Genomic DNA, 25,345 nt, shown 5'->3' with positions numbered 1-25,345 from the left:
GTGGTGGTGTGGGTAATAAGTAGTGGTGGTGGTGTGGGTATTAAGTAGTGGTGGTGGTGTGGGCAACAAGTAGTGGTGGTGGTGGTGTAGGTAACAAGTAGTGGTGGTGGTGGTGTAGGTAACAAGTAGTAATGGTGGTGGTGGTGGTGGTGTAGGTAACAAGTAGTAATGGTGGTGGTGTAGGTAACAAGTAGTAGTGGTGGTGGTGTAGGTAACAAGTAGTAGTGGTGGTGGTGTAGGTAACAAGTAGTAGTGGTGGTGGTGTAGGTAACAAGTAGTAGTGGTGGTGGTGTAGGTAACAAGTAGTAGTGGTGGTGGTGTAGGTAACAAGTAGTAGTGGTGGTGGTGTAGGTAACAAGTAGTAGTGGTGGTGGTGTAGGTAACAAGTAGTAGTGGTGGTGGTGTAGGTAACAGGTAGCAGTGGTGGTGGTGTGGGTAATTGGTAGTGGTGGTGGTGATGAGAAGTGCTCTGGAGGCGGGGGTGTTGGAGGGTTTTATGGTTAAGGGGATGGTGGTTTAAGTTGGTGGCAAGGCGATACAAGTTAACATATTTGGATAAGTCTTGCTTCTGGATGTTAGGTGCTGGCTGACGCACACCACCCGACACTTAAACAGTAAAAAACTTGTAATTGCTCCACTATGTTCCCTGTAACTGTCCTACATGATCTTTCAATGTATTGCTCGTTGTCTACTCACTAGGCTGCGTGTCACCAGGTTCAGGTAGCAGTGGGCTACTTCTAACAGCTACCAGTTATCCACCCAGAAGACCTTGACTGTTTCATTTTATCTAGGCCATATTGGTGTCCCGGGAAACGAACAGACAGATGCTCAGATAAAGGCTTCTGTTTCATGTTCACTCTATAGCAACCTACAACAGTGACTTCATGGACCAAGTACATATAATCTTGGGACGCTGTAGGACTCGTGGGTCCTACAGATAAATTATACAAAGTTCGGCAGGACGTGGGTGTTCCGTTCTCCTCCTCCAACAGTTATCACGTCAGAAACTCGATCGATTGATGATCGTGACTTTGAATAGTTTTACTTGAGTTGTGATTATAATTTACGTAATATGTGAGTGTATTGGTCACGGCAGTAGCAGCTTGGTACTGATAGTGTAAATTTGTTGTATATGTTAGAAAATAAGATTGAAAATCACTTATTTAGAAGACACAGAAAAATTGCAAGATAGTCTTGCAGTGGACAGTGTGTAACTTGTTCATTGCTCTCATTTGGAAAGAATAAAGAACTCAAAAGGGACGCTGATTACAAAATACTGATCACCAAATAGAAAGAAATGAACATGTGAAGTACCTGGATGTAATTATGTCAGCTGACTTTTCATATGCAGAACACAATAAGGCAGATGTCACGAAAGTCAGGAAATTGATGAGGTGGATAATGTTAACTTTCATAACAAGGGGAAAATGATGCAAGTGGCACTGTTGTCTTTGTGCTCTCGCTTAGAACATTGTTCAGTGTTGATGGTTCCACTGAAGGCAGGAGACAGACAGATATTACAGAGATTATTTACAAAAAGTCAATAAAGCATTTGAATTACTGGGAACGCCTCAAAGTCCTGAAAGATATATGATAATATTTGCGTGAGATACTTAAGGTTCTACTGTGACCCCGGGGGCGTTGACCCCCGAAACCCTCCCTAGGTATACTCCAGGTACTGGAATTAGAGATATGGCAGAAAATATAAAATAAATCCAGTTAAAAGCAGGGGTGTCGTCGTCACAAAAAAAAAATAACTGGGCGAGCGCAGACTATAACAGTGTCTTACCAAAAGATATCAAAAACAGCTGGAACAAGGGTAGACGTCCTCAAGAGAAAACCTCTAGGAGAACCTCCACCATGTGCTGGATCAACCTGGCTATGATGGATATGTGAGCCAGTGGGTCACCAACAACCTGGTTGATCAGGCAAGCACCAGACAAGCCTGGCCTAGCATAGTCTGGTTGCAGGAGTTGGAAAACTCCGGAAACCTGTCAACGATATATATATATATATATATATATATATATATATATATATATATATATATATATATATATATATATATATATATATATATATCGTTGGTATAGGAGAAGACAGGTGGGGTTGCAGATATGGAGGGGCCGTGATCAAGGACACTGTATTACCTGTTCTTGTAAGTGAACAAAAACTGTTGTTTAACAGGAATAATGAGGAAGCAAAAGGTAATAATTACAGTTAGTTTTTATTGAAATAACTGTTGACTGTACATTGTTCAGTTATGTCAAAGTTATTTCTTTCATGAATTTACTTGTCTAAAGACAGAACAGTCTTGATATTCCGGCCTTAGGCAGGAATATCCAGAACTTTTTTGTAATACCCGTCACAAGTATTACAAAAAGTTGGTTGTGTCGTCGCAGTCGTAGACAGTCTACGTCAACTGTGTCGTCATGCAGTCGTAGACAGTCTACGTCAACTGTGTCGTCATGCAGTCGTAGACACAGTCTACGTCAACTGTGTCGTCATGCAGTCGTAGACACAGTCTACGTCAACTGTGTCGTCATGCAGTCGTAGACACAGTCTACGTCAACTGTGTCGTCGCAGTCGTAGACACAGTCTACGTCAACTGTGTCGTCGCAGTCGTAGACACAGTCTACGTCAACTGTGTCGTCGCAGTCGTAGACAGTCTACGTCAACTGTGTCGTCGCAGTCGTAGACACAGTCTACGTCAACTGTGTCGTCGCAGTCGTAGACACAGTCTACGTCAACTGTGTCGTCGCAGTCGTAGACAGTCTACGTCAACTGTGTCAAGACATTTTTATGCCGCTTTGAAAAATATTCATTAATATTGATTAGGAAAACAGCAGCTGCTGGTGGTGGTGCTGGTGGTGCTGGTGGTGCTGGTGGTAGTGGTGGTGCTGGTGGTAGTGGTGGTGCTGGTGGTGGTTGTGCTGCTGGTGGTGGTTGTGCTGCTGGTGGTGATTGTGCTGCTGGTGGTGGTTGTGCTGCTGGTGGTGGTTGTGCTGCTGGTGGTGGTGGTGGTGGTGTTACTGCTGCTGGTGGTGGTGGTGCTGCTGCTGGTGGTGGTGGTGCTGCTGCTGCTGGTGGTGGTGCTGGTGGTGGTGGTGGTGGTGGTGCTGCTGCTGCTTCTGTTACTGCTGCTGTTACTGCTACTGTTACTGTTGCTGCTACTGTTACTGCTGCTACTGTTACTGCTGCTGCTACTGTTACTGCTACTGCTGCTACTGTTGCTGCTGCTACTGTTACTGCTGCTGCTGCTGCTGCTGCTGCTGCTACTACTGTTACTGCTGCTACTATTACTGCTGCTACTGTTACTGCTGCTGCTGCTACTGTTACTGCTGCTGCTGCTACTGCTGCTACTGTTACTGCTACTGCTGCTACTGTTACTGCTGCTGCTGCTACTGCTGCTACTGTTACTGCTACTGCTGCTACTGTTACTGCTGCTGCTGCTACTGCTGCTGCTACTGCTGCTACTGTTACTGCTGCTGCTGCTGCTGTTACTGCTGCTGCTGCTGCTGCTGCTGCTGCTACTGTTACTGCTGCTGCTGCTACTGCTGCTACTGTTACTGCTGCTGCTGCTACTGTTACTGCTGCTGCTGCTACTGTTACTGCTGCTGCTGCTACTGCTGCTGCTGTTACTGCTACTGCTGCTACTGTTACTGCTGCTACTGCTACTGCTGCTGCTACTGCTGCTACTGTTACTGCTGCTGCTACTGCTGCTGCTGCTGCTACTGCTGCTACTGTTACTGCTACTGCTGCTACTGTTACTGCTGCTGCTACTGCTGCTACTGGTACTGCTACTGCTGCTACTGTTGCTGCTGCTGCTACTGTTGCTGCTGCTGCTACTGCTGCTGCTGCTGTTGCTGCTGCTACTGTTACTGCTGCTACTGTTGATGCTGCTGCTGCTGCTACTGTTCCTGCTGCTGCTGTTGCTGCTACTGCTGCTGCTACTGCTGCTGCTACTGTTGCTGCTGTTGCTGCTACTGCTGCTGCTGCTACTGTTGCTGCTACTGCTGCTGCTACTGCTGCTGCTACTGCTGCTGCTGCTGTTGCTGCTGCTGCTGCTGCTACTGTTACTGCTGCTACTGTTGCTGCTGCTGCTGCTGCTACTGTTGCTGCTACTGTTGCTGCTGCTGCTGTTGCTGCTACTGCTGCTACTGGTACTGCTGCTGCTGCTACTGCTGCTGCTACTGTTGCTGCTACTGTTGCTGCTGCTGCTGTTGCTGCTACTGCTGCTACTGTTACTGCTACTGTTGCTGCTGCTGCTGTTGCTGCTACTGCTGCTGCTACTGCTGCTACTGTTGCTGCTGCTGCTGTTGCTGCTACTGCTGCTGCTACTGCTGCTACTGGTACTGCTGCTGCTCTTTTGCGATTCAGAAATATTACCAACACTGGATTAATAATAAAATAAGTTAGTTTTGATAGCATTGGTTTTCTCTGCCAGGCACCACCTATACTGTTTATACCTTGATTAACTGCATAGTGTATGAACCACCTCAGGATTTCCACAACCACTATTGTTATCCCTGTGGCATCTTCTTCCATTGTATTTACTCCCATATTTGTAAAGGGTTTCTGAAGTCGAATTTTAAAAGATTTTTTTTTAGTGGTGTATTTCGCAGTGTTGCCTCTCACTCTAGTGAGTAATTTCAGTGTAGATTTGAAACCAGCTCGTCCAGTATCCCTCATGTATATGTTATGGTATATATATTCTCGCCTCAAATTCCTAATAACTTAGTTGTCTGAATTTATATGCACAGTGAAGTTTCTGTACATTCTAAAGATCTGCAGTTTCACCTCCTGTAAAAGGAATGGAGCTGTCAGTGTACAATATTTCAGTCTAGAGAGTACAAGTGCTGGGAAGAATGTCCTCAGTGGCTTGACATGTCCTCAGGTTGTTCTTCAACTCTATATATCCTTGGTTAGGCCTCATTTAGATTATGCTGCTCAGTTTTAGTCACCGTATTACAGAATGGATATAAATGCTCTGGAAAGCGTACAAAGGAGGATGACAAAGTTGATCACATGTATCAGAAATCTTCCCTATGAGGATAGACTGAAGCCCTGAATCTGCACTCTCTAGAAAGGCGTAGATTAAGGGGGGATATGATTGAGGTGTATAAATGGAAGACATGAATAAATAAGGGGGATGTAAATAACGTGCTGAAAATATCTAGCCTAGACAGGACTCGTAGCAATGGTTTTAGTTTGGAAAAAATCAGATTCAGGAAGGATATAGGAAAGTACTGGTTTGGTAATAGAGTTGTGGATGAGTGGAACAAACTCCCGAGTACAGTTATAGAGGTTAAAACGTTGTGTAGTTTTAAAAATAGGTTAGATAAATACATGAGTGGATGTGGGTGGGTGTGAGTTGGACCTGATTAGCTTGTGCTACTAGGTCAGTTACCGTGTTCTTTCCTTAAGTGAATATGACCTGACCTGACTAGGTTGGGGCACTGGCTTAAGCCGGTAGGAGACTTGGACATGCCTCGCATGGGCCAGTAGGCCTGCTGCAGTGTTCCTTCTTTCTTTTATTCTTATGTTGTGAAGGTTCTTGTTACCCAGTGTATGGTATACTGGAGGGAGGGAGTGTTTGTGATGGTGATAGGGGTAACAAAAATTGTGATGTTAGGTTAGTGACCAGAGAGAAATAGTGACGATGCTATTGAGATGAGTCTGAATGAGAAGGTGAGGTTGGGAGGGTGACTAACTCAGGTGAAAGTAAAAGTTCCCTCTCCTCCCTTTTCTTCTTCCCTTCCCTGACCAGGCATCTACTTCCCTACTTACATTTACCACCTTCACTCGCCTTCCCTTCCCCCCTCCCCATGCCTCCCTGGAGGCGGCTGACCACGTGACCTTTGCTGCACACACCATACCACTGCCTCAAGCAACTCATTCTCCAGCACGTTCTCTCACCACCATTGATAATGTTCAAGATTTAAACGTTTCTTTCACGACGTTCTCTGCCACCTCGCGGCAGTTGGCTTGTTTGAGTAAATATACGTTATCCTACGTAATTTACATACATATTACTATGTATCATAATTGTACCTGTGTACCTGTACCTAAATATATTTAGCCTAACCTTACAGTAAGGAATTATTTTTCTGGAAGAATTGAAAAGTTGACATTGGTTTACCTAAGAAAATTTGGTTTCCCCTGATAAGAAAATTTGTTGTACAAGAATGGTATACAATACCGACAACTACTACTACAACTAACCCATCTCTTTGGGTAGGACCTACTTCCACTGGGGAATCCCGCCTACCAGTGACTATTCCCTCGTCTGCTACACGTCCCATTTCCACCTGACGTTAGCATATAAGCGTCAGGCGCCTTCTGCTTCAGAATCTCCACGACTACGGTGCTCTTCGCACCAACTCCAAGGTTGAGGGACTGATTACCTCATCTTCTGTACATAGTTCTACTGTCTTCAAGTTATGTCCTGGAATTTGTATTGATAAAGCCACTGGATGGCGAAACGTCTACAATAAAGATACCCAATAAAGATAGTTCCTGACTATGGAACTGAACTTCTCCAGGCTGAGGGACTGACAACCTCAAATTCTACGACTTCAAGGGTGATGGACTGATTACATCGTCTTCACATCTCTACTGTTCCTGCCTACTTTCTGTATTCGACTGAAGAAGCCTACTGTGTAGGCGAAACGTTTCGGAATAAAGTTGCCTAACTGTTGCCTATGTGTCTTACCTACCTACCTGTCGGTATTGTATACCATTTTGATGTTCACCCAATAAAGATAAGTGCTACTCATCCAACACGTTACCTCCAGGTTACCTGTAGTTGAATCCAGGGGTCACCGCCCCCGTGGCCCAGCCCCAGACCAGGCCTCCTAGAAGACACTGAAAAGGAAGATAGCAGGATTTTCCAGTGCAGTGGAGAGCAACATGATATTCAGTGGTGATAAGTTCAAGTTGCATAGGTATGGAAAGAATGGACAACTGAAAAGGGACACTGTGTACAAAACTCAAAGAGGATCGTCAAATAGAACGAAAGGAACACTTGAGACTTGGTAGTAATTATGTCGGCTGACCTTTTTTTCAAAAACATAATAAGATCAAAGTCACGACAGTCAGGAAGATGACGGTGGATAATGAGAACTTTCAAACAAGGGAAATAGTAACATTGGTGACAAAACAAAATTAAATTACTGGGAACGCCTTCCGCTCTTTGGAACGGGGGAAAGAGAGATGATATATACCTGGAAAGTACTGGAGGGCCTGGTCCCAAATCTGTCCATTGCCATAACAATATAACCGGAGTGAGAGATGTGGGAGGAAGTGCAAAATTAACCCAGTGAAAAGCAGTGGGCACAATGAAGGAACACTGTATCAAGTTCCGTGGTCCTATTCAACATCTTACTAGCAGATACCAGAAACACGCCAGGGACAAGTGTAGAAGTCTTCAAGAGGAAACTGGACAAGTATCTTCACCAGGTGCCAGATCAACCAGGCTGTGATGGATATGTGGGTCACCGGGCCACCAGCAGGAACAGCCAGGTTGACCAGGTAAGCACCAGATTAGCCTGGCCCAAGGTCGGGTTCTGGTAGTGTGTGTGTATACTGGTCGTGTGTGCAAGTTGTGTGTAAGCTGTCTGTTCATTGTGTGTGTACTGGCCGATTGATTTGATGTAGTTTTTGTTATGCCTCTTTCAGTTTGCCTCTCCTCTTGCCTTCGTTGCTACACATTATAGTTCCTAGCTCTTATGTTATGTCAATGATATGCCTATCAGTGTCAAGTGCAAACTCCTACTGTATGCAGATGACAGTGCTCTGTTAGTGTCAGGTAAAGACCCACAAGATATTGCTAATATTTTAACACTGGAACTGGAGTCCTGCAGCAAATGGTTAGTAGACAACAAACTATCATTACACCTCGGGAAAACTGAAGCCATTCTCTTTGGCACGAAACATAAACTGAGAAGGGTAAATAACTTTAATGTTCAATGTAATGGGGAGCCTATCACTTTGGTTTCATCAGTAAAATATTTGGGAATCCCCTTTGACCCATGCATGTCAGGAGAATTGATAGGGAACAGTGTAGTAAAGAAAGCGAATGCCAGACTGAAGTTCCTGTATAGACAAGCACAGTGTCTACCTACTGAGGCTCGCAGGACCCTATGTCTAGCCCTTATACAATGCCATATGGATTACGCTTGCTCTTCATGGTACTCTGCCTTGACAAAAAAACTGAAAGATAGACTGCAAATCACCCAGAACAAAATCGTAAGATTCATCCTGGGGCTGGGACCAAGAGAACATGTAGGCCAGGATGAATTACAGCAGTTGGATATGCTGAATGTTGAAGACAGTAAAACAACTGAAGCTAAATCATGTTTATAAAATTGCTCACAAACAGTGTCCAGAATATCTTGCTGTCAATTTTGTCAAGGTTGGGAACCAAAGCAATCATAGTACTAGGGGAAGAGAGCACAACTTTGTAGTACCCACAGTCAGTGGCCAGGCTTCAAACACCTTTTATTGTACAGCAATAAAGGAATGGAACAGTCTACCCGCACATGTCAAAGGCAGTCATAGCATGAACCAGTTCAAGAAGAGTGCCAAAAGGTGTCTGATGAATGTAGCTACAGAAAGGGAGGGGAATGATTTTCTATTTTTTAGCTAACATACGTGTAAATTTTACCTTATTCCTAGTAATGACCCTCGTATTGTAGATAGTCTTAATGACCTTGGTGTAGTAGATAGTCTTTTTAGTATGATAATAAGATGTTATCTTCATTATAGAATAATAAGAAAATATTATAACCTTTATATTATAATAATAAGGTAAAAGGACCCCAATGGAAATAAGTCACTCTGTCTGACTTTTTTGGGTTATCCTAGGTTCTCTACACATATGCTGCTATGTATGATAATTCTATGTAACTGTATTTGTGTATACCTGAATAAACTTACTTACTTACCTACTCTGCGTGTTGTACTCTTGCCCAGCCGTCAGTTTGTACACGCTAGTAGGGCAGTATGTGTCTTATCAAGATGAGAGCCACTGGCAGCAGCAACACGCTGAATTGCGGTAGCTGGCTTAAAGATAGAGCAGTAATGGCAACACGAGATGTGCGTAATAAGCTTGTGGGTAACTAGGATGTCTGGTGAGGCAGCATCACGTTGAGAACCAGTGTTGATCCATGGGTGATAGTGGGAGGTCAGGGGTCGTGAGAACACACTCCCACGCACTCTCTCCACATTGTTGATCCTGGCTATGACCTAGGATAGACAACACATTTTGGTTATTATACTTGTAATGTGATGACCCGTTCACTGGTGCTGCTGGCCCTGTGATGATGAGAAGGGGGGTGCGGCAAGCACTACCGTGTGCTGCTGTCTTCTAGCACTGAACATGTGGTAGCGGTGGTCATTCGGCGGGGAGGAGGAGGAGGCACCACCAGCAACCGTTGGCTTTACTGAGTGAACGTAGTCGTGTGTGCGCGCGTGTGCGTACGTACGTACTTACCTACCTACCTACCTACCTACCCACCCACCTACCCACCTACCTACCCACCCACCTACCCACCCACCTACCCACCTACCTACCCACCTACCCACCTACCCACCTACCCACCTACCCACCTACCTACCTACCTACTTACCTACCTACTTATTTACCTACTTACCTACTTATTTACCTACTTACCTACCTACTTATTTACCTACTTACCTACCTACTTATTTACCTACTTACCTACCTACTTACCTACCTACCTACCTACCTACCTACCTACCTACCTACCTACGTACCTACCTACGTACCTACCTACCTACCTACCTACGTACCTACCTACGTACCTACCTACGTACCTACCTACGTGTGGCTATAGGAGGTCGATTCTCAGCCCCTGGTATGTGGATGGGGGTCAGACTAACCTACACTGGTGACTCACTGCTGTTCCCAGTCGTCAAAACAGGTAGTCCAGCTGTAAGTTCTCACACTACTAGAACTGTCTTACCTACTAAATTGTTATAAAGTATTGAAATTGCCTTAAACTATAATTTGTGTGTGTGTGTGTGTGTGTGTGTGTGTGTGTGTGTGTGTGTGTGTGTGTGTGTGTGTGTGTGTGTGAGTTACGAGAAAGACTCGGGAAAGTGTTATTCCTTCAATAGGATTTTTTTCACTGTTAATTTGATGAAAACTTAATTTGAGGAGCCGGCCTTCTGCCTTTTTCCTAGTTATTGTTGTTTCACTCGCATTGTAATAACATCAGTTCATATTTATTGAGAAGTTTTTGCAAAGTCTGTGTACATTACACCAACATTGTGTCTCCCATGCGTCTAAAACCACATTGTAGTTGCTGCTTCCGTCACGTTTTGCAGAATATTAAAGTAATCTCCTTGCGTGTTGAAGTAGGTTACAGTTGCTGTATTTACCACGAGGCTTCGATTGCTGCGTTGACGTAATGGTATTCAGGAATAGTCAATAAATGGTATAAAATACCGACACAATGGAAACATAAACACACATGCAGTTTAATGTGATCCTTTATTGACAACGTTTCACCCACACAGTGGGATTTTTCAAGTCACACACAGATCTACCTGGTGTGGAAGGTACGGGAGTATTTCTAGTCATGACTATAAATATTCCCGTACCTTCCACACCAGGTAGATCTGTGTGACTTGAAAAAGCCCACTGTGTGGGCGAAACGTTGTCAATAAAGGATCACATTAAACTGCATATGTGTTTGTTTCCAGGAATAGTCACTTGACCTATTATGTCTGTGTTGTACCTGTGGTCGGTTTCACTGGCTCTCTTCCCTCGCAGCCCCACCTGAGGCTAGGCTTTCCAGTTGACCTGATAAACTAAGTTGTTTGTACTAGTCCGCAGGTCGACACAACCATCACACCTGGCTGATCCTGCACTAGTAGCGGAAACCTGCCCACCTTCATCTTAAACTTCTATCTTCTAACTACTTTTTTTGTGATATCTGATGGTAACATGTTCAAGAGTCGTGGACTATGGATGTTAATACATTCTCTAATTGTGCCATGACTTCAACACAGTACCAGCAGATTTCGTAAATATTGCCGGAATAAGTGTAGAAGTCCACTTCAAGGACAGCGTGAAGCAAGCTTCTGTACCACAAGACAGGCAGAAAGCAGCAATTTCACTCTGGCTGTATGTAACCTTTTCCAGAACATCATCTGGGATTAGTGTGGACGGTTACAAAGCATGGCTTTCTTCTGCAGTGTTTTAAAAACTGAGGTTGGAGAGTTGAAGGAAGAGGTCTTGCTTCTCCAGGAGGAGATTAGGAGGCTGAAGGTCCACCTCAATGGGTCTGGGAGAGAGTGTGAGGTGGCTGGAGTTGTGGGGAATGAGGCTTCTAGCAGTGAGGTGCAGTCTGTCTCTCGCTGTGAGGAGGCTGTAGGTGGGTAGGTAGCAGCGGCTACCAGCAGTGAGGTGCAGTCCAGCACCTGCTACAAGTGGCGAGTGATTCCCAGTAATGGGAGGAGAATCAGAATAAGGAAAGTTAAGAGTGAAGATCTGAAGGTAGGAAATCGCTTCTCTGTTCTTCAGGATGAATGTGCTTCAGTGGCCAGTGAAGGTAAGGGTACTACTGCCCATGCTAACAGAGGTAAACGCATTCTTGTGGTTGGTGACTCTCAGGTAAGATATATTGACCGTGCTTTTTGTAATAGGAATAAGATGATGAGAGATAGTGTGCTTCCCTGGAGCTGGTGTTGGGGACATAGTTAACAGGCTGGATAATATCATGTCAGGTAATGGGAACAAGCCCATTATCTGTCTCAGTGCTGGTGGAAATGATATTGGGAAGGGTAGGAGAGAAGAGCTGCTGGATAAGTACAGGTCAGCTATAGATTTCATTAAGTCTAAGGGAGGGGTCCCAATCATATGTAGCATCTTGCCTAGAAGGGGAGTAGGAAATGAATGGTTGTCTAGGGCAATTGGTGTAAATTGATGGCTAGACAGATACTGCAAGGAACTTGCAATCCCATTCATTGACAACTGGAACAACTTTTATGGCAAACATGATATGTATGCAAGGGATGGGGTACATCTCTCTGGGGCTGGGGTGGTAGCACTTGCAAACTCAATTGAGAAGGCCATTGGTGAAATGCCTATGATTTTAAACTGATGGAAGATAGAGGTATGGGTGTGTGTGGGAAACAAGCAGGTTGCAACACTAGGGTTGGAAACAGTAAATGTATAAAAGGCATTCAGCATGACGTTATAAATAAAGACAATAGATCAGGTCAGCAAACAAAGGGGGACAGCAGAGGGCAGCAAGGGACTAGCTCCCTTAAGGTTTACTATACTAATAGCAGGAGTGTAAGAAATAAGATAGATGAGCTAAGATTAATTGCAAGTGCAGGAAACATAGATATTATTGCTATAACAGAGACCTGGCTCAATCTGAAAGATAGAGAGATGCCCTCTGAATGTCACATACAAGGCTATAAATTATTCCACACTGACAGGGTCAACAGGAAGGGTGGTGGAGTAGCGATGTATGTCAGAGACAATTTAAATTGTTGTGTTAGACAAGATATAAAATTAGAAGCGTCAGCCACTGAATCTGTTTGGTTACAGCTTCTCGAGGGCCGAGAAAAACTAATTTTGGGTGTGATTTACAGGGGCCCAAATCTTGATAGGGAGTGCAGTAAACTTTTATGGGACGAAATTCGTAAGGCCTCTACATACGAAAATATTGTGCTAATGAGAGATTTCAACTATAGACAGATTGACTGGAGCAATTTGACAGGAAATTTAGAGTCAGGTGACTTTCTTGATACGATCCAGGATTATTTTTTAAAACAGTTTGTGACAGAGCCAACTAGGGGAAATAACCTCCTTGACTTAGTTCTTGCCAGTAGGGAAACACTAATTAATAATCTTGAGGTTAATGATGAGCTTGGGGAAAGTGATCACAAATCACTCAGTTTTAATATATCATGGAATTCCCCTAATAATGGCAATCAAGTCTCTGTCCCTGACTTTCGCTTGGCTGATTTCATAGGACTGAAAAATTACTTAGGTGGGCTGAACTGGAATGACCTGAAAGGGTCAAGTAGGTGGTGATGGTTGCCGATATGACGCTTTCCAGGGCACAGTTCTAGCTGCTCAGTCAAATTATGTTCCAAATAGGGAAATCAGATCAAACAAAAATTATCCTAAATGGATGAACAATAGATTAAAATATCTGGTCAGAAGAGAGGCATATATAGGCAAATCAAAAGAGGAGAGGGGCAATTAAGAAATCGATATATTCAGTTCAAGAGAGAAATAAAAAAGGGAATTAGAAAAGCAAAAAGAGATTATGAGGTTAAAGTTGCAAGAGAATCGAAGACTAACCCAAAAGGATTCTTTCAGGTATACAGAAGTAATATCAGGGACAAGATAGGCCCACTCAAAAGTTCCTCGGGTCAGCTCACTGACAGTGATAAGGAAATGTGATGAATGGTTTGAAAAACCGACAAGTTGAAGATTGAGACACTTATGCAGCATATGGGAATCTTTATTCAGGAAACGTTTCGCCACACAGTGGCTTCATCAGTCCAATACAAAGAGGAAGGCGTAAGGAGAGGAGGAGAATGAGGTAATCAGTCCCTCAGCCTGGAGTCGATGTGTTCAGTCCATCAATCTTGTAGAATGTACAGCATAGGGCCGTAGACGTGGCTTATATACTGTAGTGAGGTGACTTGAAGCAGACGGAGGCGGGATCATAGTGGTACCATCCACTAGTCGAAGTAGGTCTTTGTCCAAAGGTTGAACAAGCGTTGAAGAATTCTTTGTAAGAAGATCCCATGATGCTGCAGTGTCTGACAGTTGTGATGAATGGTTTGAAAAACCGACAAGTTGAAGATTGAGACACTTATGCAGCATATGGGAATCTTTATTCAGGAAACGTTTCGCCACACAGTGGCTTCATCAGTCCAATACAAAGAGGAAGGCGTAAGGAGAGGAGGAGAATGAGGTAATCAGTCCCTCAGCCTGGAGTCGATGTGTTCAGTCCATCATTCTACAAGATTGATGGACTGAACACATCGACTCCAGGCTGAGGGACTGATTACCTCATTCTCCTCCTCTCCTTACGCCTTCCTCTTTGTATTGGACTGATGAAGCCACTGTGTGGCGAAACGTTTCCTGAATAAAGATTCCCATATGCTGCATAAGTGTCTCAATCTTCAACTTGTCGGTTTTTCAAACCATTCATCACAACTGTCAGACACTGCAGCATCATGGGATCTTCTTACAAAGAATTCTTCAACGCTTGTTCAACCTTTGGACAAAGACCTACTTCGACTAGTGGATGGTACCACTATGATCCCGCCTCCGTCTGCTTCAAGTCACCTCACTACAGTATATAAGCCACGTCTACGGCCCTATGCTGTACATTCTACAAGATTGATGGACTGAACACATCGACTCCAGGCTGAGGGACTGATTACCTCATTCTCCTCCTCTCCTTACGCCTTCCTCTTTGTATTGGACTGATGAAGCCACTGTGTGGCGAAACGTTTCCTGAATAAAGATTCCCATATGCTGCATAAGTGTCTCAATCATAAGGAAATGTGTGGAATTTTTAACACATACTTCCTCTCAGTTTTTACACAGGAGGATACCAGCGATATTCCAGAAATGATAAATTATGTGGAACAGGACGATAATAAACTGTGCACGATTAGGGTCACAAGTGACATGGTCTTTAGGCAAATAGATAAATTAAAACCTAACAAATCCCCAGGCCCTGATGAACTGTATGCATGGGTTCTAAAGGAATGTAAAGAGGAGCTTAGCAAACCTTTGGCTAATCTTTTCAACACATCACTACAAACTGGCATGGTGCCAGATAAGTGGAAAATGGCAAATGTGATACCTATTTTCAAAGCAGGTGACAGGTCCTTAGCTTCGAACTATAGACCAATAAGCCTAACCTCCATAGTGGGAAAATTTATGGAATCAATAATTGCCGAGGCAGTTCGTAGCCACCTTGAAAAGCATAAATTAATCAACGAATCTCAGCATGGTTTTACAAAGGGGCGCTCCTGCCTTACGAATTTATTAACTTTTTTCACTAAGGTATTTGAGGAGGTAGATCATGGTAATGAATATGATATTGTGTATATGGACTTCAGTAAGGCTTTTGACAGGGTCCCACATCAGAGACTATTGAGGAAAATTACGGCACATGGAATAGGAGATTTTTTTTCCTGGATAGAGGCATGGTTGACAAATAGGCAGCAGAGAGTTTGCATAAATGGGGAGAAATCAGAGTGGGGAAGCGTCACGAGCGGTGTTCCACAGGGGTCAGTGTTGGGCCCCCTGCTGTTCACAATCTACATAAACGACATAGATGAGGGCATAAAGAGCGACATCAGCAAGTTTGCCGATGACACCAAAATAGGCCGTCGAATTCATTCTGACGAGGACAGTAGAGCACTCGAGGAAGATTTGAATAGACTGATGCAGTGATCGGAGAAGTGGCAGATGCAGTTTAATATAGACAAATGCAAAGTTCTAAATGTTGGACAGGACAATAACCATGCCACATATAAACTAAATAATGTAGATCTTAATATTACGGATTGCGAAAAAGATTTAGGAGTTCTGGTTAGCAGTAATCTGAAACCAAGACAACAGTGCATGGAAATAAATGGTATAAAATACCGACACAATGGAAATATAAATACATATGCAGTATAATGTGATCCTATGTTATAGAAGCCACTATTCTGGTTGAAGTTGTCGGAATAGTGGCTTCTATAACAGCTGAACCACTTGCCAAGAAACTTCTTCATCGCTATCCCACATAAGAACACAGGAATGGAAGAACACTGTAGAAGGTCTGCTGACAAACTTATCCAATCTCCTTTCCAAGCTACCCAAGATTTTAGACTCTATAACCCCACTCGATACATCATCAGATGCAGCATTCTCCACCTGACCTCAGCATTCTGAACCTGACTAGAAATACTCGCGTCCCTTCCACCCCAGGTAGATCTGTTTGTGACTTGAAAAAGCCCACTGTGTGGGCGAAACGTAGTCAATAAAGGATCACATTATACTGCATATGTGTTTATATTTCCACAACAGTGCATAAGTGTTCGCAATAAAGCTAATAGAATCCTTGGCTTCATATCAAGAAGCATAAATAATAGGAGTCCTCAGGTTGTTCTTCAACTCTATACATACTTGGTTAGGCCTCATTTAGATTATGCTGCACAGTTTTGGTCACCGTATTACAGAATGGATATAAATGCTCTGGAAAATGTACAAAGGAGGATGACAAAGTTGATCCCATGTATCAGAAACCTTCCCTATGAGGATAGACTAAGGGCCCTGAATCTGCACTCTCTAGAAAGACGTAGAATTAGGGGGGATATGATTGAGGTGTATAAATGGAAGACAGGAATAAATAAAGGGGATGTAAATAGTGTGCTGAAAATATCTAGCCTAGACAGGACTCAGCAATGATTTTAAGTTGGAAAAATTCAGATTCAGGAAGGATATAGGAAAGTACTAGTTTGGTAATAGAGTTGTGGATGAGTGGAACAAACTCCCAAGTACAGTTATAGAGGCCAGAACGTTGTGTAGCTTTAAAAATAGGTTGGATAAATACATGAGTGGATGTGGGTGGGTGTGAGTTGGACCTGATAGCTTGTGCTACCAGGTCGGTTGCCGTGTTCTTCCCTTAAGTCAATGTGACCTGACCTGACTAGGTTGGGCGCATTGGCTTAAGCCGGTAGGAGATTTGGACCTGTAATAAAGTTGGTAGAATTACCGACAATGTGTAAAGTAATGGCTTGATAAAGCTCCTGGAGAGCGAAACGTTGCCACAATAAATGTCACATTAGTTGCACTTGTGTCCTTTTACTTTACAGACTTGGACCTGCCTCGCATGGGCCAGTAGGCCTGCTGCAGTGTTCCTTCGTTCTTATGTTCTTATCTGAGATCATTTATCCCCAGGATGACTCGAGTATGGAACACATTCGTACAGCATTATGATGTTAACGAGATAAAGTCAGTTGATCAAATGAAAATACTGGCCCACAGATGGCTCCAACTTCATCCTGTTCCTTGTATGTTTCATAACAATAAAATTACTTTCAGATGAGGTGATGTAGGTAACAGCTCTTAGCTTGTCAATAAACTTAGGAATCCTTAACCTGTAAATAGCTTGTCAATAAAGTTAGGGATCCTTAACCTAACCTTGTCAAGCCCTGGAGTGAGAGAGATGGAAAAGGGGAAGTTAAAATAAATCCAGTGACAATCCGATAAGTCAGAGGCGCATTAAGAGAAGAGTGTATCATCAGTGTACCAGCACATGTCAAATATTGTTGGAACAAGTGTAGAAGTTTGCTGTAGGTAACTATCACAATCTCTGTGGTGTGATAGATTCACCAGTCTGTGATGGATATGTAAGCTAGTGGACTGCAAACCACCATAGCCTGGCTATGGTGATGGCCCAGACCCAGGGCCAGGCCATAGGATGGCCTGGCCCTGGGTCAGGCCGCGGGTGTAGGAAAACTGAAACATGTCACAGGTAAGTGGTAACAATATGGAGTCCTCGAGATCGGCTCAGTAGTGCAAAGTCTTGTTCTGTCTGAGGCAGTGGAGTTTGACACGGACGAAGATGGATTGGGATTGCGAGATGTCATCCCCTGCAACATCACATCTTGACTTGACACGGCTGGTGAAGATAAATAAACCTGGGGCCGAGATGGATGTATTCTAAGGTCATGATCTAAGAGCCGACCATACAAGGATTTGCTGCTGCTGGTGGAAGCCTCAGAGATAAAGGGATTTAATTCTGTAGTCAGGATAATCAGCACTATGCAAGTGTGTCTATTAGATGCTCTCTGGAGTAAGATTTGTTTTTATCTGGCAGCCAGAATTTTGTAGGGTATATGAAGGAAATATTTAGCAAAAGAGTTCATTGGATATTATCAGCGAGTCAGTATATCACCAGTAAGTGTGAGTTTCACAGTTGTTCGAGTGTCACCATTAGTTTAGAGCTTTGAAATATTTTGTGGAACTTAATTGTTTGTGTGTATAATAAAGAAAAATCGCCTGACTGGTTGGGTTCACCTCCCTCTCCTATGTTAATATAACAAAGATTACCAGCAAGAATTAAAAGCGCACTAAACACGGCGCTCGAACACTAACAAGATTAACCATGACAATTTTGTATTAGTATGATTTATCATTGTATTTGGAGGTGGTTTACAGGTCATATATACTATAAAACGTGTTGTTTGCAGCTTTGTTAATAGTTAATATTTGTTGCAGATCTCTACGGCAGAGCGGCAGGTGTTCGACTTCCTGGGTTACATGTGGCTCCCCATCATTGCCAACTTCTTCAATTTCATCTTTGTGATATTCGGCTTTTTCGGCGCTTACCAGTACAAAACAAAATATATTATCATTGTGAGTATCACATTAAACATTAACAAAACTGTACAGTAACTTCGCAGCTTAAGAATATGAATTATAGTACACATGGAGAAGTAGGAACTTTTTATATATTTGTGTAGTGATGTACTTGATCAGTTGTACTCATTATATTGTATGTATAATGCAGAATTTCCTTGGTGCAGCTGGTGACACATCCTGGTGTGTGTCACACACTCCTGCAATACAGCCTTCCAAACAAGCCGTGTTTTTCTTTTTACAGCGACTCAAGGCCACGGAAAAAGTGGCGGGGAAAAGAGTGTGAACATTGATTTTGTGGTGTATCGTCTTCCTCAGACTTCTTGCAGGTTCATCGTTTTTTTCATACACCAAAACGTAATCTATCTATAGAATTATGCAGATTGTGTCTGTCTGGGCAGGACTTACTGATCAACACGGCCTCTCACAATCATCACCCTCGCATGCCTCCCAAAAATTCCTAAAACTATTGAATTAATTTAATTAGAGGGGTTATATATCAGGATCCTGCTACGAGGGTCTACCTGGAGGGTATTCCGGGGATCAACGTCCCCGCGGCCCGGTCCACGACCAGGCCTCCCTGTGGATCAGGGCCTGATAAACGAGGCTGTTACTGCTGGCCGCACGCAATCCAACGTACGAACCACAGCCCGGCTGATCCGGCACCGTCTTTAGGTATCTGTCCAGCTCCCTCTTGAAGACAACCAGGGATCTTCCCGTATTGCCCCTTATTGCTGGTGGGAGGCTGTTGAACAGTCTTGGGCCCCGGACACTTATTGCGTTTTCTCGTAGTGTACCAGTGACGCCCATACTTTTCACTGGGGGTATGTTGCATCGCCTGCCAACTCTTTTGCTTTCGTATGGAGTGATTCCTGTGTGCATATTAGGGACCAGTCCCTCCAGAATCTTCCAGGTGTAGATTATGATATATCTCTCTCGCCTGCGCTCCAGTGAGTACAAGTCAAGTGCTTCCAGGCGCTCCCAGTAGTTAAGGTGTTTGATGGAACTTATACGTGCAGTAAAGGTTCTCTGTACATTCTCTAGCTCTGCAATTTCACCTGCCTTGAATGAGGATGTTAATGTACAGCAGTATTCCAGCCTAGAAAGAATAAGTGATTTAAAAAGGATCATCATTGGCTTAGCATCTCTTGTCTTGAATGTTCTCATTATCCATCCTATCAGTTTCCTAGCAGATGTGATAGTGGCATTGTTGTGGTCCTTGAAGGTGAGGTCTTCAGACATTACCACACCCAGGTCCTTCACATTACTTTTGCACTCTATTGTGTGATTGGAGTTTGTAGTATACTCAGTCCTAGTTATTATTTCCTCCAGTTTTCCATAACGGAGTAGTTGGAATTTGTCTTCATTGAACATCATATTGTTCTCTGTTGCCCTCTGTTGCCGAGGGCTTCCAACCTTGGTATATATAACAGGACTGTGTTTGCAAGTGTGGGAATTAATCCTTACACTTCGGAAGTGATGAAATTGCTGGCACTTTGGCCACATAGTTGTGGTGATGTTGCAACACCGTAGCTCCACCAATCTCCAGAACTACCACAGCCACCAAAACTCCCTACCAGAATATTGTTTTCCTACTCTTAACTTTCTTACCTCCGTGTCTTGTCCCTTGTCACCTCCTGTGCTCAGGTTCCTTCCTTCCAGGATGCCTCTACCGTCTCTTCATCTTTTGGTAACTACCAATGTCTCTCCACTCTACTTTACCTACATCTTCCGGCTCTTGCACTATGCTACCTTGTCCACAGAAACTATGGGAACTATATTGGCTTTTATTGAGGAAACACAACTGGTGATGGACACTAACACACCTCCTATACCTTTACAATCTCACCTTCCATGATCTACACTTACACCCTCTTTCTTCTTGGGGTTCCCACAAATCGTTTCTTGCTAACTTACCATTACTGTCACACACCAACTTTACTGATCATGTTGTTAGGTAAGACACATATGCAACAGTTAGACAACTTTATTCCGAAACGTTTCGCCTACACAGTAGGCTTCTTCAGTCGAATACAGAAAGTAGGCAGGAACAGTAGAGATGTGAAGACGATGTAACTGAACTTCTCCAGGCCGAGGGACTGACAACCTCAAATTCTACGACTTTAAGGGTGATGGACTGATTACATCGTCTTCACATCTCTACTGTTCCTGCCTACTTTCTGTATTCGACTGAAGAAGCCTACTGTGTAGGCGAAACGTTTCGGAATAAAGTTGTCTAACTGTTGCATATGTGTCTTACCTAACAACCTGTCGGTATTGTATACCATTTTGATGTTTTACTGATCATCTTAGCCCATAGGCACCGACTACTTTGTCATTTCCTGCTTACTTCTAATGGTTTTATTACAGTGGAAAATAAGAGAATAAAGGAGTAGTCTGGGGGAGGGGAAGGGAGGGCTCCAGGTGATACGTTCCCAGTTTTCTCCTCTATGTGTCTGTTTACAAGAACCAAAATTACGTTTCACTCTTGGTTTCTTCTCTCCTGCTGTGTGCTTTTTTGCAATCACTTTGTCTTTTTTTTCAATGAGATGTTTAACGAGAGTGCGATTTTTGTTTGATATACTTTATTGTCAGCTTAATGTTGGCACTCCGCTTCATTATATTGTTGGCACTCCGCTCCATTATATTGTTGGCACTCCGCTTCATTATGTTGTTGGCACTCCGCTCCATTATATTGTTGGCACTCCGCTCCATTATATTGTTGGCACTCCGCTTCATTATGTTGTTGGCACTCCGCTCCATTATATTGTTGGCACTCCGCTTCATTATATTGTTGGCACTCCGCTCCATTATATTGTTGGCACTCCGCTTCATTATATTGTTGGCACTCCGCTTCATTATATTGCAGCACGCGTCTTTTAGGCCAGTGGTACACGTGTGATGAAAATCTCATATAATACTGACAAGTTGAAGAGTAAGATGTTTGCAACAGTTGGGTAACTTTATTCTTGACTGAAACGTTTCGCTTACATAAGAACATAAGAAAGGAGGAACACTGCAACAGGCCTGTTGGCCCATACTAGGCAGGTCCTTCACACGATAGGCTTCCTCTTGTCAAATACAGAGGCGAATAAATTGGAGTTAGCAGCAGCAGTGGCGAGGTAAAGGGGACGTAATCAGTCCATCAATCTTGGAGAAATAGTTTTTGAGGTGGTCAGTCTTTCTTAGCCTGGAATAATGTTCCCTGACTATGGAGCTCAAATAGTCTGGAACTGTTGCCTCCAACTTTATTTGCCTCTGTATTTGACTGAAAAAGTAGATATATGTGCAACACTTATGTATCTTGGTAGGCAAGACACGTGGGCAACAGTTAGGCAACTTTATTCCGAAACGTTTCGCCTACACAGTAGGCTTCTTCAGTCGAGTACAAAAGTAAACAGGAGCAGTAGAGATTTGAAGTCGGAGATTTGAGGTTGTCAGTCCCTCAGCCTGGAGAAGCATTCCTTTCCACAGTCTGAAACAGTCTGAAGGAACAAGCGACAGTGTAGAGACTTATATACTGTCGGAAGGGGACGTGTAGGGTGGTAGTTGATAGAATGTAGTCATTGAGAGGTCACGTCCCTCTCAGATCCATCAATTCTCACTTGAAAAAGTTGTTCAAGGTGTTTTCTCTTCTGTACCAAGATGCTCTTGTGAATATTAAAATGGTATACTACAGTATGCAAGTTGCCTAACTGTTGCCCATGTGTCTTGCCCACCAACCTGATGGTATTGTATGCCATTTTGATGTTCATCTTGTCAGACACTGCAACACATGGCCTCTTGGTACAGAAAACACCTTGGACAACCCTTTCAAGTGAGAACTGTTGGATCTGAGAGGGACCTGACCTCTCAGTGGCTACATTCTCACTACTACTACTACTATGCACCTCTCCTTCCGACAGTATTTAAGTCTCCGCACTGTCGCTTGATCTTCAGATAGTTCCTGACTATGGAACTGAACTTCTCCAGGCTGAGGGACTGACAACCTCAAATTCTACGACTTCAAGGGTGATGGACTGATTACATCGTCTTCACATCTCTACTGTTCCTGCCTACTTTCTGTATTCGACTGAAGAAGCCTACTGTGTAAGCGAAACGTTTCAGAATAAAGTTGCCTAACTGTTGCCTGTGTCTTACCTACCAACTTGTCGGTTGTCTGAACCATTTATCTACATTGACTGAAGAAGTCTGCCATGTAGGCGAAATGTTTCAACCATCAGCAAAGATACCCAACTATTACACGTGTCTTAATCTTCAAGTGGTACGTGGTATGATCTTTGTATCTTTCTCCTTCATGCCCTGTTATCTGTTTTCTGATTTCTTTCTCGCCCCACCAACACATTTTATTGGGTGACTTTAATACGCATCATATCGTTTGTGGAGGGTCTCAGTGTGAATTATGGGAACCAGTCAAGAGGCTTTTCTCACTCTGTATTTTAAATACTGACACCACTACACCACAAGCCTCGCACTCTTCCTTATATAGATCTTTCTGTTAGGTAAGACACATATGCAACAGTTAGACAACTTTATTCCGAAACGTTTCGCCTACACAGTAGGCTTCTTCAGTCGAATACAGAAAGTAGGCAGGAACAGTAGAGATGTGAAGACGATGTAATCAGTCCATCACCCTTAAAGTCGTAGAATTTGAGGTTGTCAGTCCCTCGGCCTGGAGAAGTTCAGTTCCATAGTCAGGAACTATCTGAAGATCAAGCGACAGTGCGGAGACTTAAATACTGTCGGAAGGAGAGGTGCAGGGTAGTAGTAGTAGTAGTAGTTGTAGTAGTAGTAGTAGTGAGAGGCCACTGAGAGGTCATGTCCCTCTCAGATCCAACACTTCTCACTTGCAAAGCTTGTCCAAGGTGTTTTCTGTACCAAGATGCCACGTGTTGCAGTGTCTGACAAGATAAACATCAAAATGGTATACAATACCGACAGGTTGTTAGGTAAGACACATATGCAACAGTTAGACAACTTTATTCCGAAACGTTTCGCCTACACAGTAGGCTTCTTCAGTCGAATACAGAAAGTAGGCAGGAACAGTAGAGATGTGAAGACGATGTAATCAGTCCATCACCCTTAAAGTCGTAGAATTTGAGGTTGTCAGTCCCTCGGCCTGGAGAAGTTCAGTTCCATAGTCAGGAACTATCTGAAGATCAAGCGACAGTGCGGAGACTTAAATACTGTCGGAAGGAGAGGTGCAGGGTAGTAGTAGTAGTAGTAGTTGTAGTAGTAGTAGTAGTGAGAGGCCACTGAGAGGTCATGTCCCTCTCAGATCCAACACTTCTCACTTGCAAAGCTTGTCCAAGGTGTTTTCTGTACCAAGATGCCACGTGTTGCAGTGTCTGACAAGATAAACATCAAAATGGTATACAATACCGACAGGTTGTTAGGTAAGACACATATGCAACACGTGGCATCTTGGTACAGAAAACACCTTGGACAAGCTTTGCAAGTGAGAAGTGTTGGATCTGAGAGGGACATGACCTCTCAGTGGCCTCTCACTACTACTACTACTACAACTACTACTACTACTACTACCCTGCACCTCTCCTTCCGACAGTATTTAAGTCTCCGCACTGTCGCTTGATCTTCAGATAGTTCCTGACTATGGAACTGAACTTCTCCAGGCCGAGGGACTGACAACCTCAAATTCTACGACTTTAAGGGTGATGGACTGATTACATCGTCTTCACATCTCTACTGTTCCTGCCTACTTTCTGTATTCGACTGAAGAAGCCTACTGTGTAGGCGAAACGTTTCGGAATAAAGTTGTCTAACTGTTGCATATGTGTCTTACCTAACAACCTGTCGGTATTGTATACCATTTTGATGTTTATCTTGTCAGACACTGCAACACGTGGCATCTTGGTACAGAAAACACCTTGGACAAGCTTTGCAAGTGAGAAGTGTTGGATCTGAGAGGGACATGACCTCTCAGTGGCCTCTCACTACTACTACTACTACAACTACTACTACTACTACTACCCTGCACCTCTCCTTCCGACAGTATTTAAGTCTCCGCACTGTCGCTTGATCTTCAGATAGTTCCTGACTATGGAACTGAACTTCTCCAGGCCGAGGGACTGACAACCTCAAATTCTACGACTTTAAGGGTGATGGACTGATTACATCGTCTTCACATCTCTACTGTTCCTGCCTACTTTCTGTATTCGACTGAAGAAGCCTACTGTGTAGGCGAAACGTTTCGGAATAAAGTTGTCTAACTGTTGCATATGTGTCTTACCTAACAACCTGTCGGTATTGTATACCATTTTGATGTTTATCTTGTCAGACACTGCAACACGTGGCATCTTGGTACAGAAAACACCTTGGACAAGCTTTGCAAGTGAGAAGTGTTGGATCTGAGAGGGACATGACCTCTCAGTGGCCTCTCACTACTACTACTACTACAACTACTACTACTACTACTACCCTGCACCTCTCCTTCCGACAGTATTTAAGTCTCCGCACTGTCGCTTGATCTTCAGATAGTTCCTGACTATGGAACTGAACTTCTCCAGGCCGAGGGACTGACAACCTCAAATTCTACGACTTTAAGGGTGATGGACTGATTACATCGTCTTCACATCTCTACTGTTCCTGCCTACTTTCTGTATTCGACTGAAGAAGCCTACTGTGTAGGCGAAACGTTTCGGAATAAAGTTGTCTAACTGTTGCATATGTGTCTTACCTAACAACCTGTCGGTATTGTATACCATTTTGATGTTTATAGATCTTTCTGTTTGCTCTTTTTCTATAGCACTTGACTTTAATTGGCTATCATTTCCATGTTCTTCACATTCATACACTTCTCTGCCCTCTTCATCAGTTATTACAACTTTTTATCACAGTTTTGAGCTCGTTGATTGCAGTCCCTCAAACCTCGGGTAGACATTCTCGGAAACATGT

The 25,345-nt window shown here is 43.5% G+C and overlaps 1 protein-coding gene across 2 annotated transcripts in view; it reads left to right on the top strand.

Annotated features, from left to right (window-relative positions):
• Positions 1-25,345, top strand: part of NKAIN (Sodium/potassium-transporting ATPase subunit beta-1-interacting protein) — a 255,084-nt gene that overhangs the window by 206,106 nt on the left and 23,633 nt on the right. For both annotated transcript variants that reach the window (XM_053779389.2, XM_070089580.1), the window contains exon 2: positions 18,290-18,427. In XM_053779389.2, the coding sequence (XP_053635364.1) occupies positions 18,290-18,427 (138 nt within the window). The remainder of the gene's footprint in view (positions 1-18,289; positions 18,428-25,345) is intronic.

The sequence above is a fragment of the Cherax quadricarinatus genome, chromosome 29, assembly GCF_038502225.1.
Source record: "Cherax quadricarinatus isolate ZL_2023a chromosome 29, ASM3850222v1, whole genome shotgun sequence".
Classification (NCBI taxonomy): Eukaryota; Metazoa; Arthropoda; class Malacostraca; order Decapoda; family Parastacidae; genus Cherax; species Cherax quadricarinatus.
This window is presented reverse-complemented; position numbering and strand designations above follow the sequence as displayed.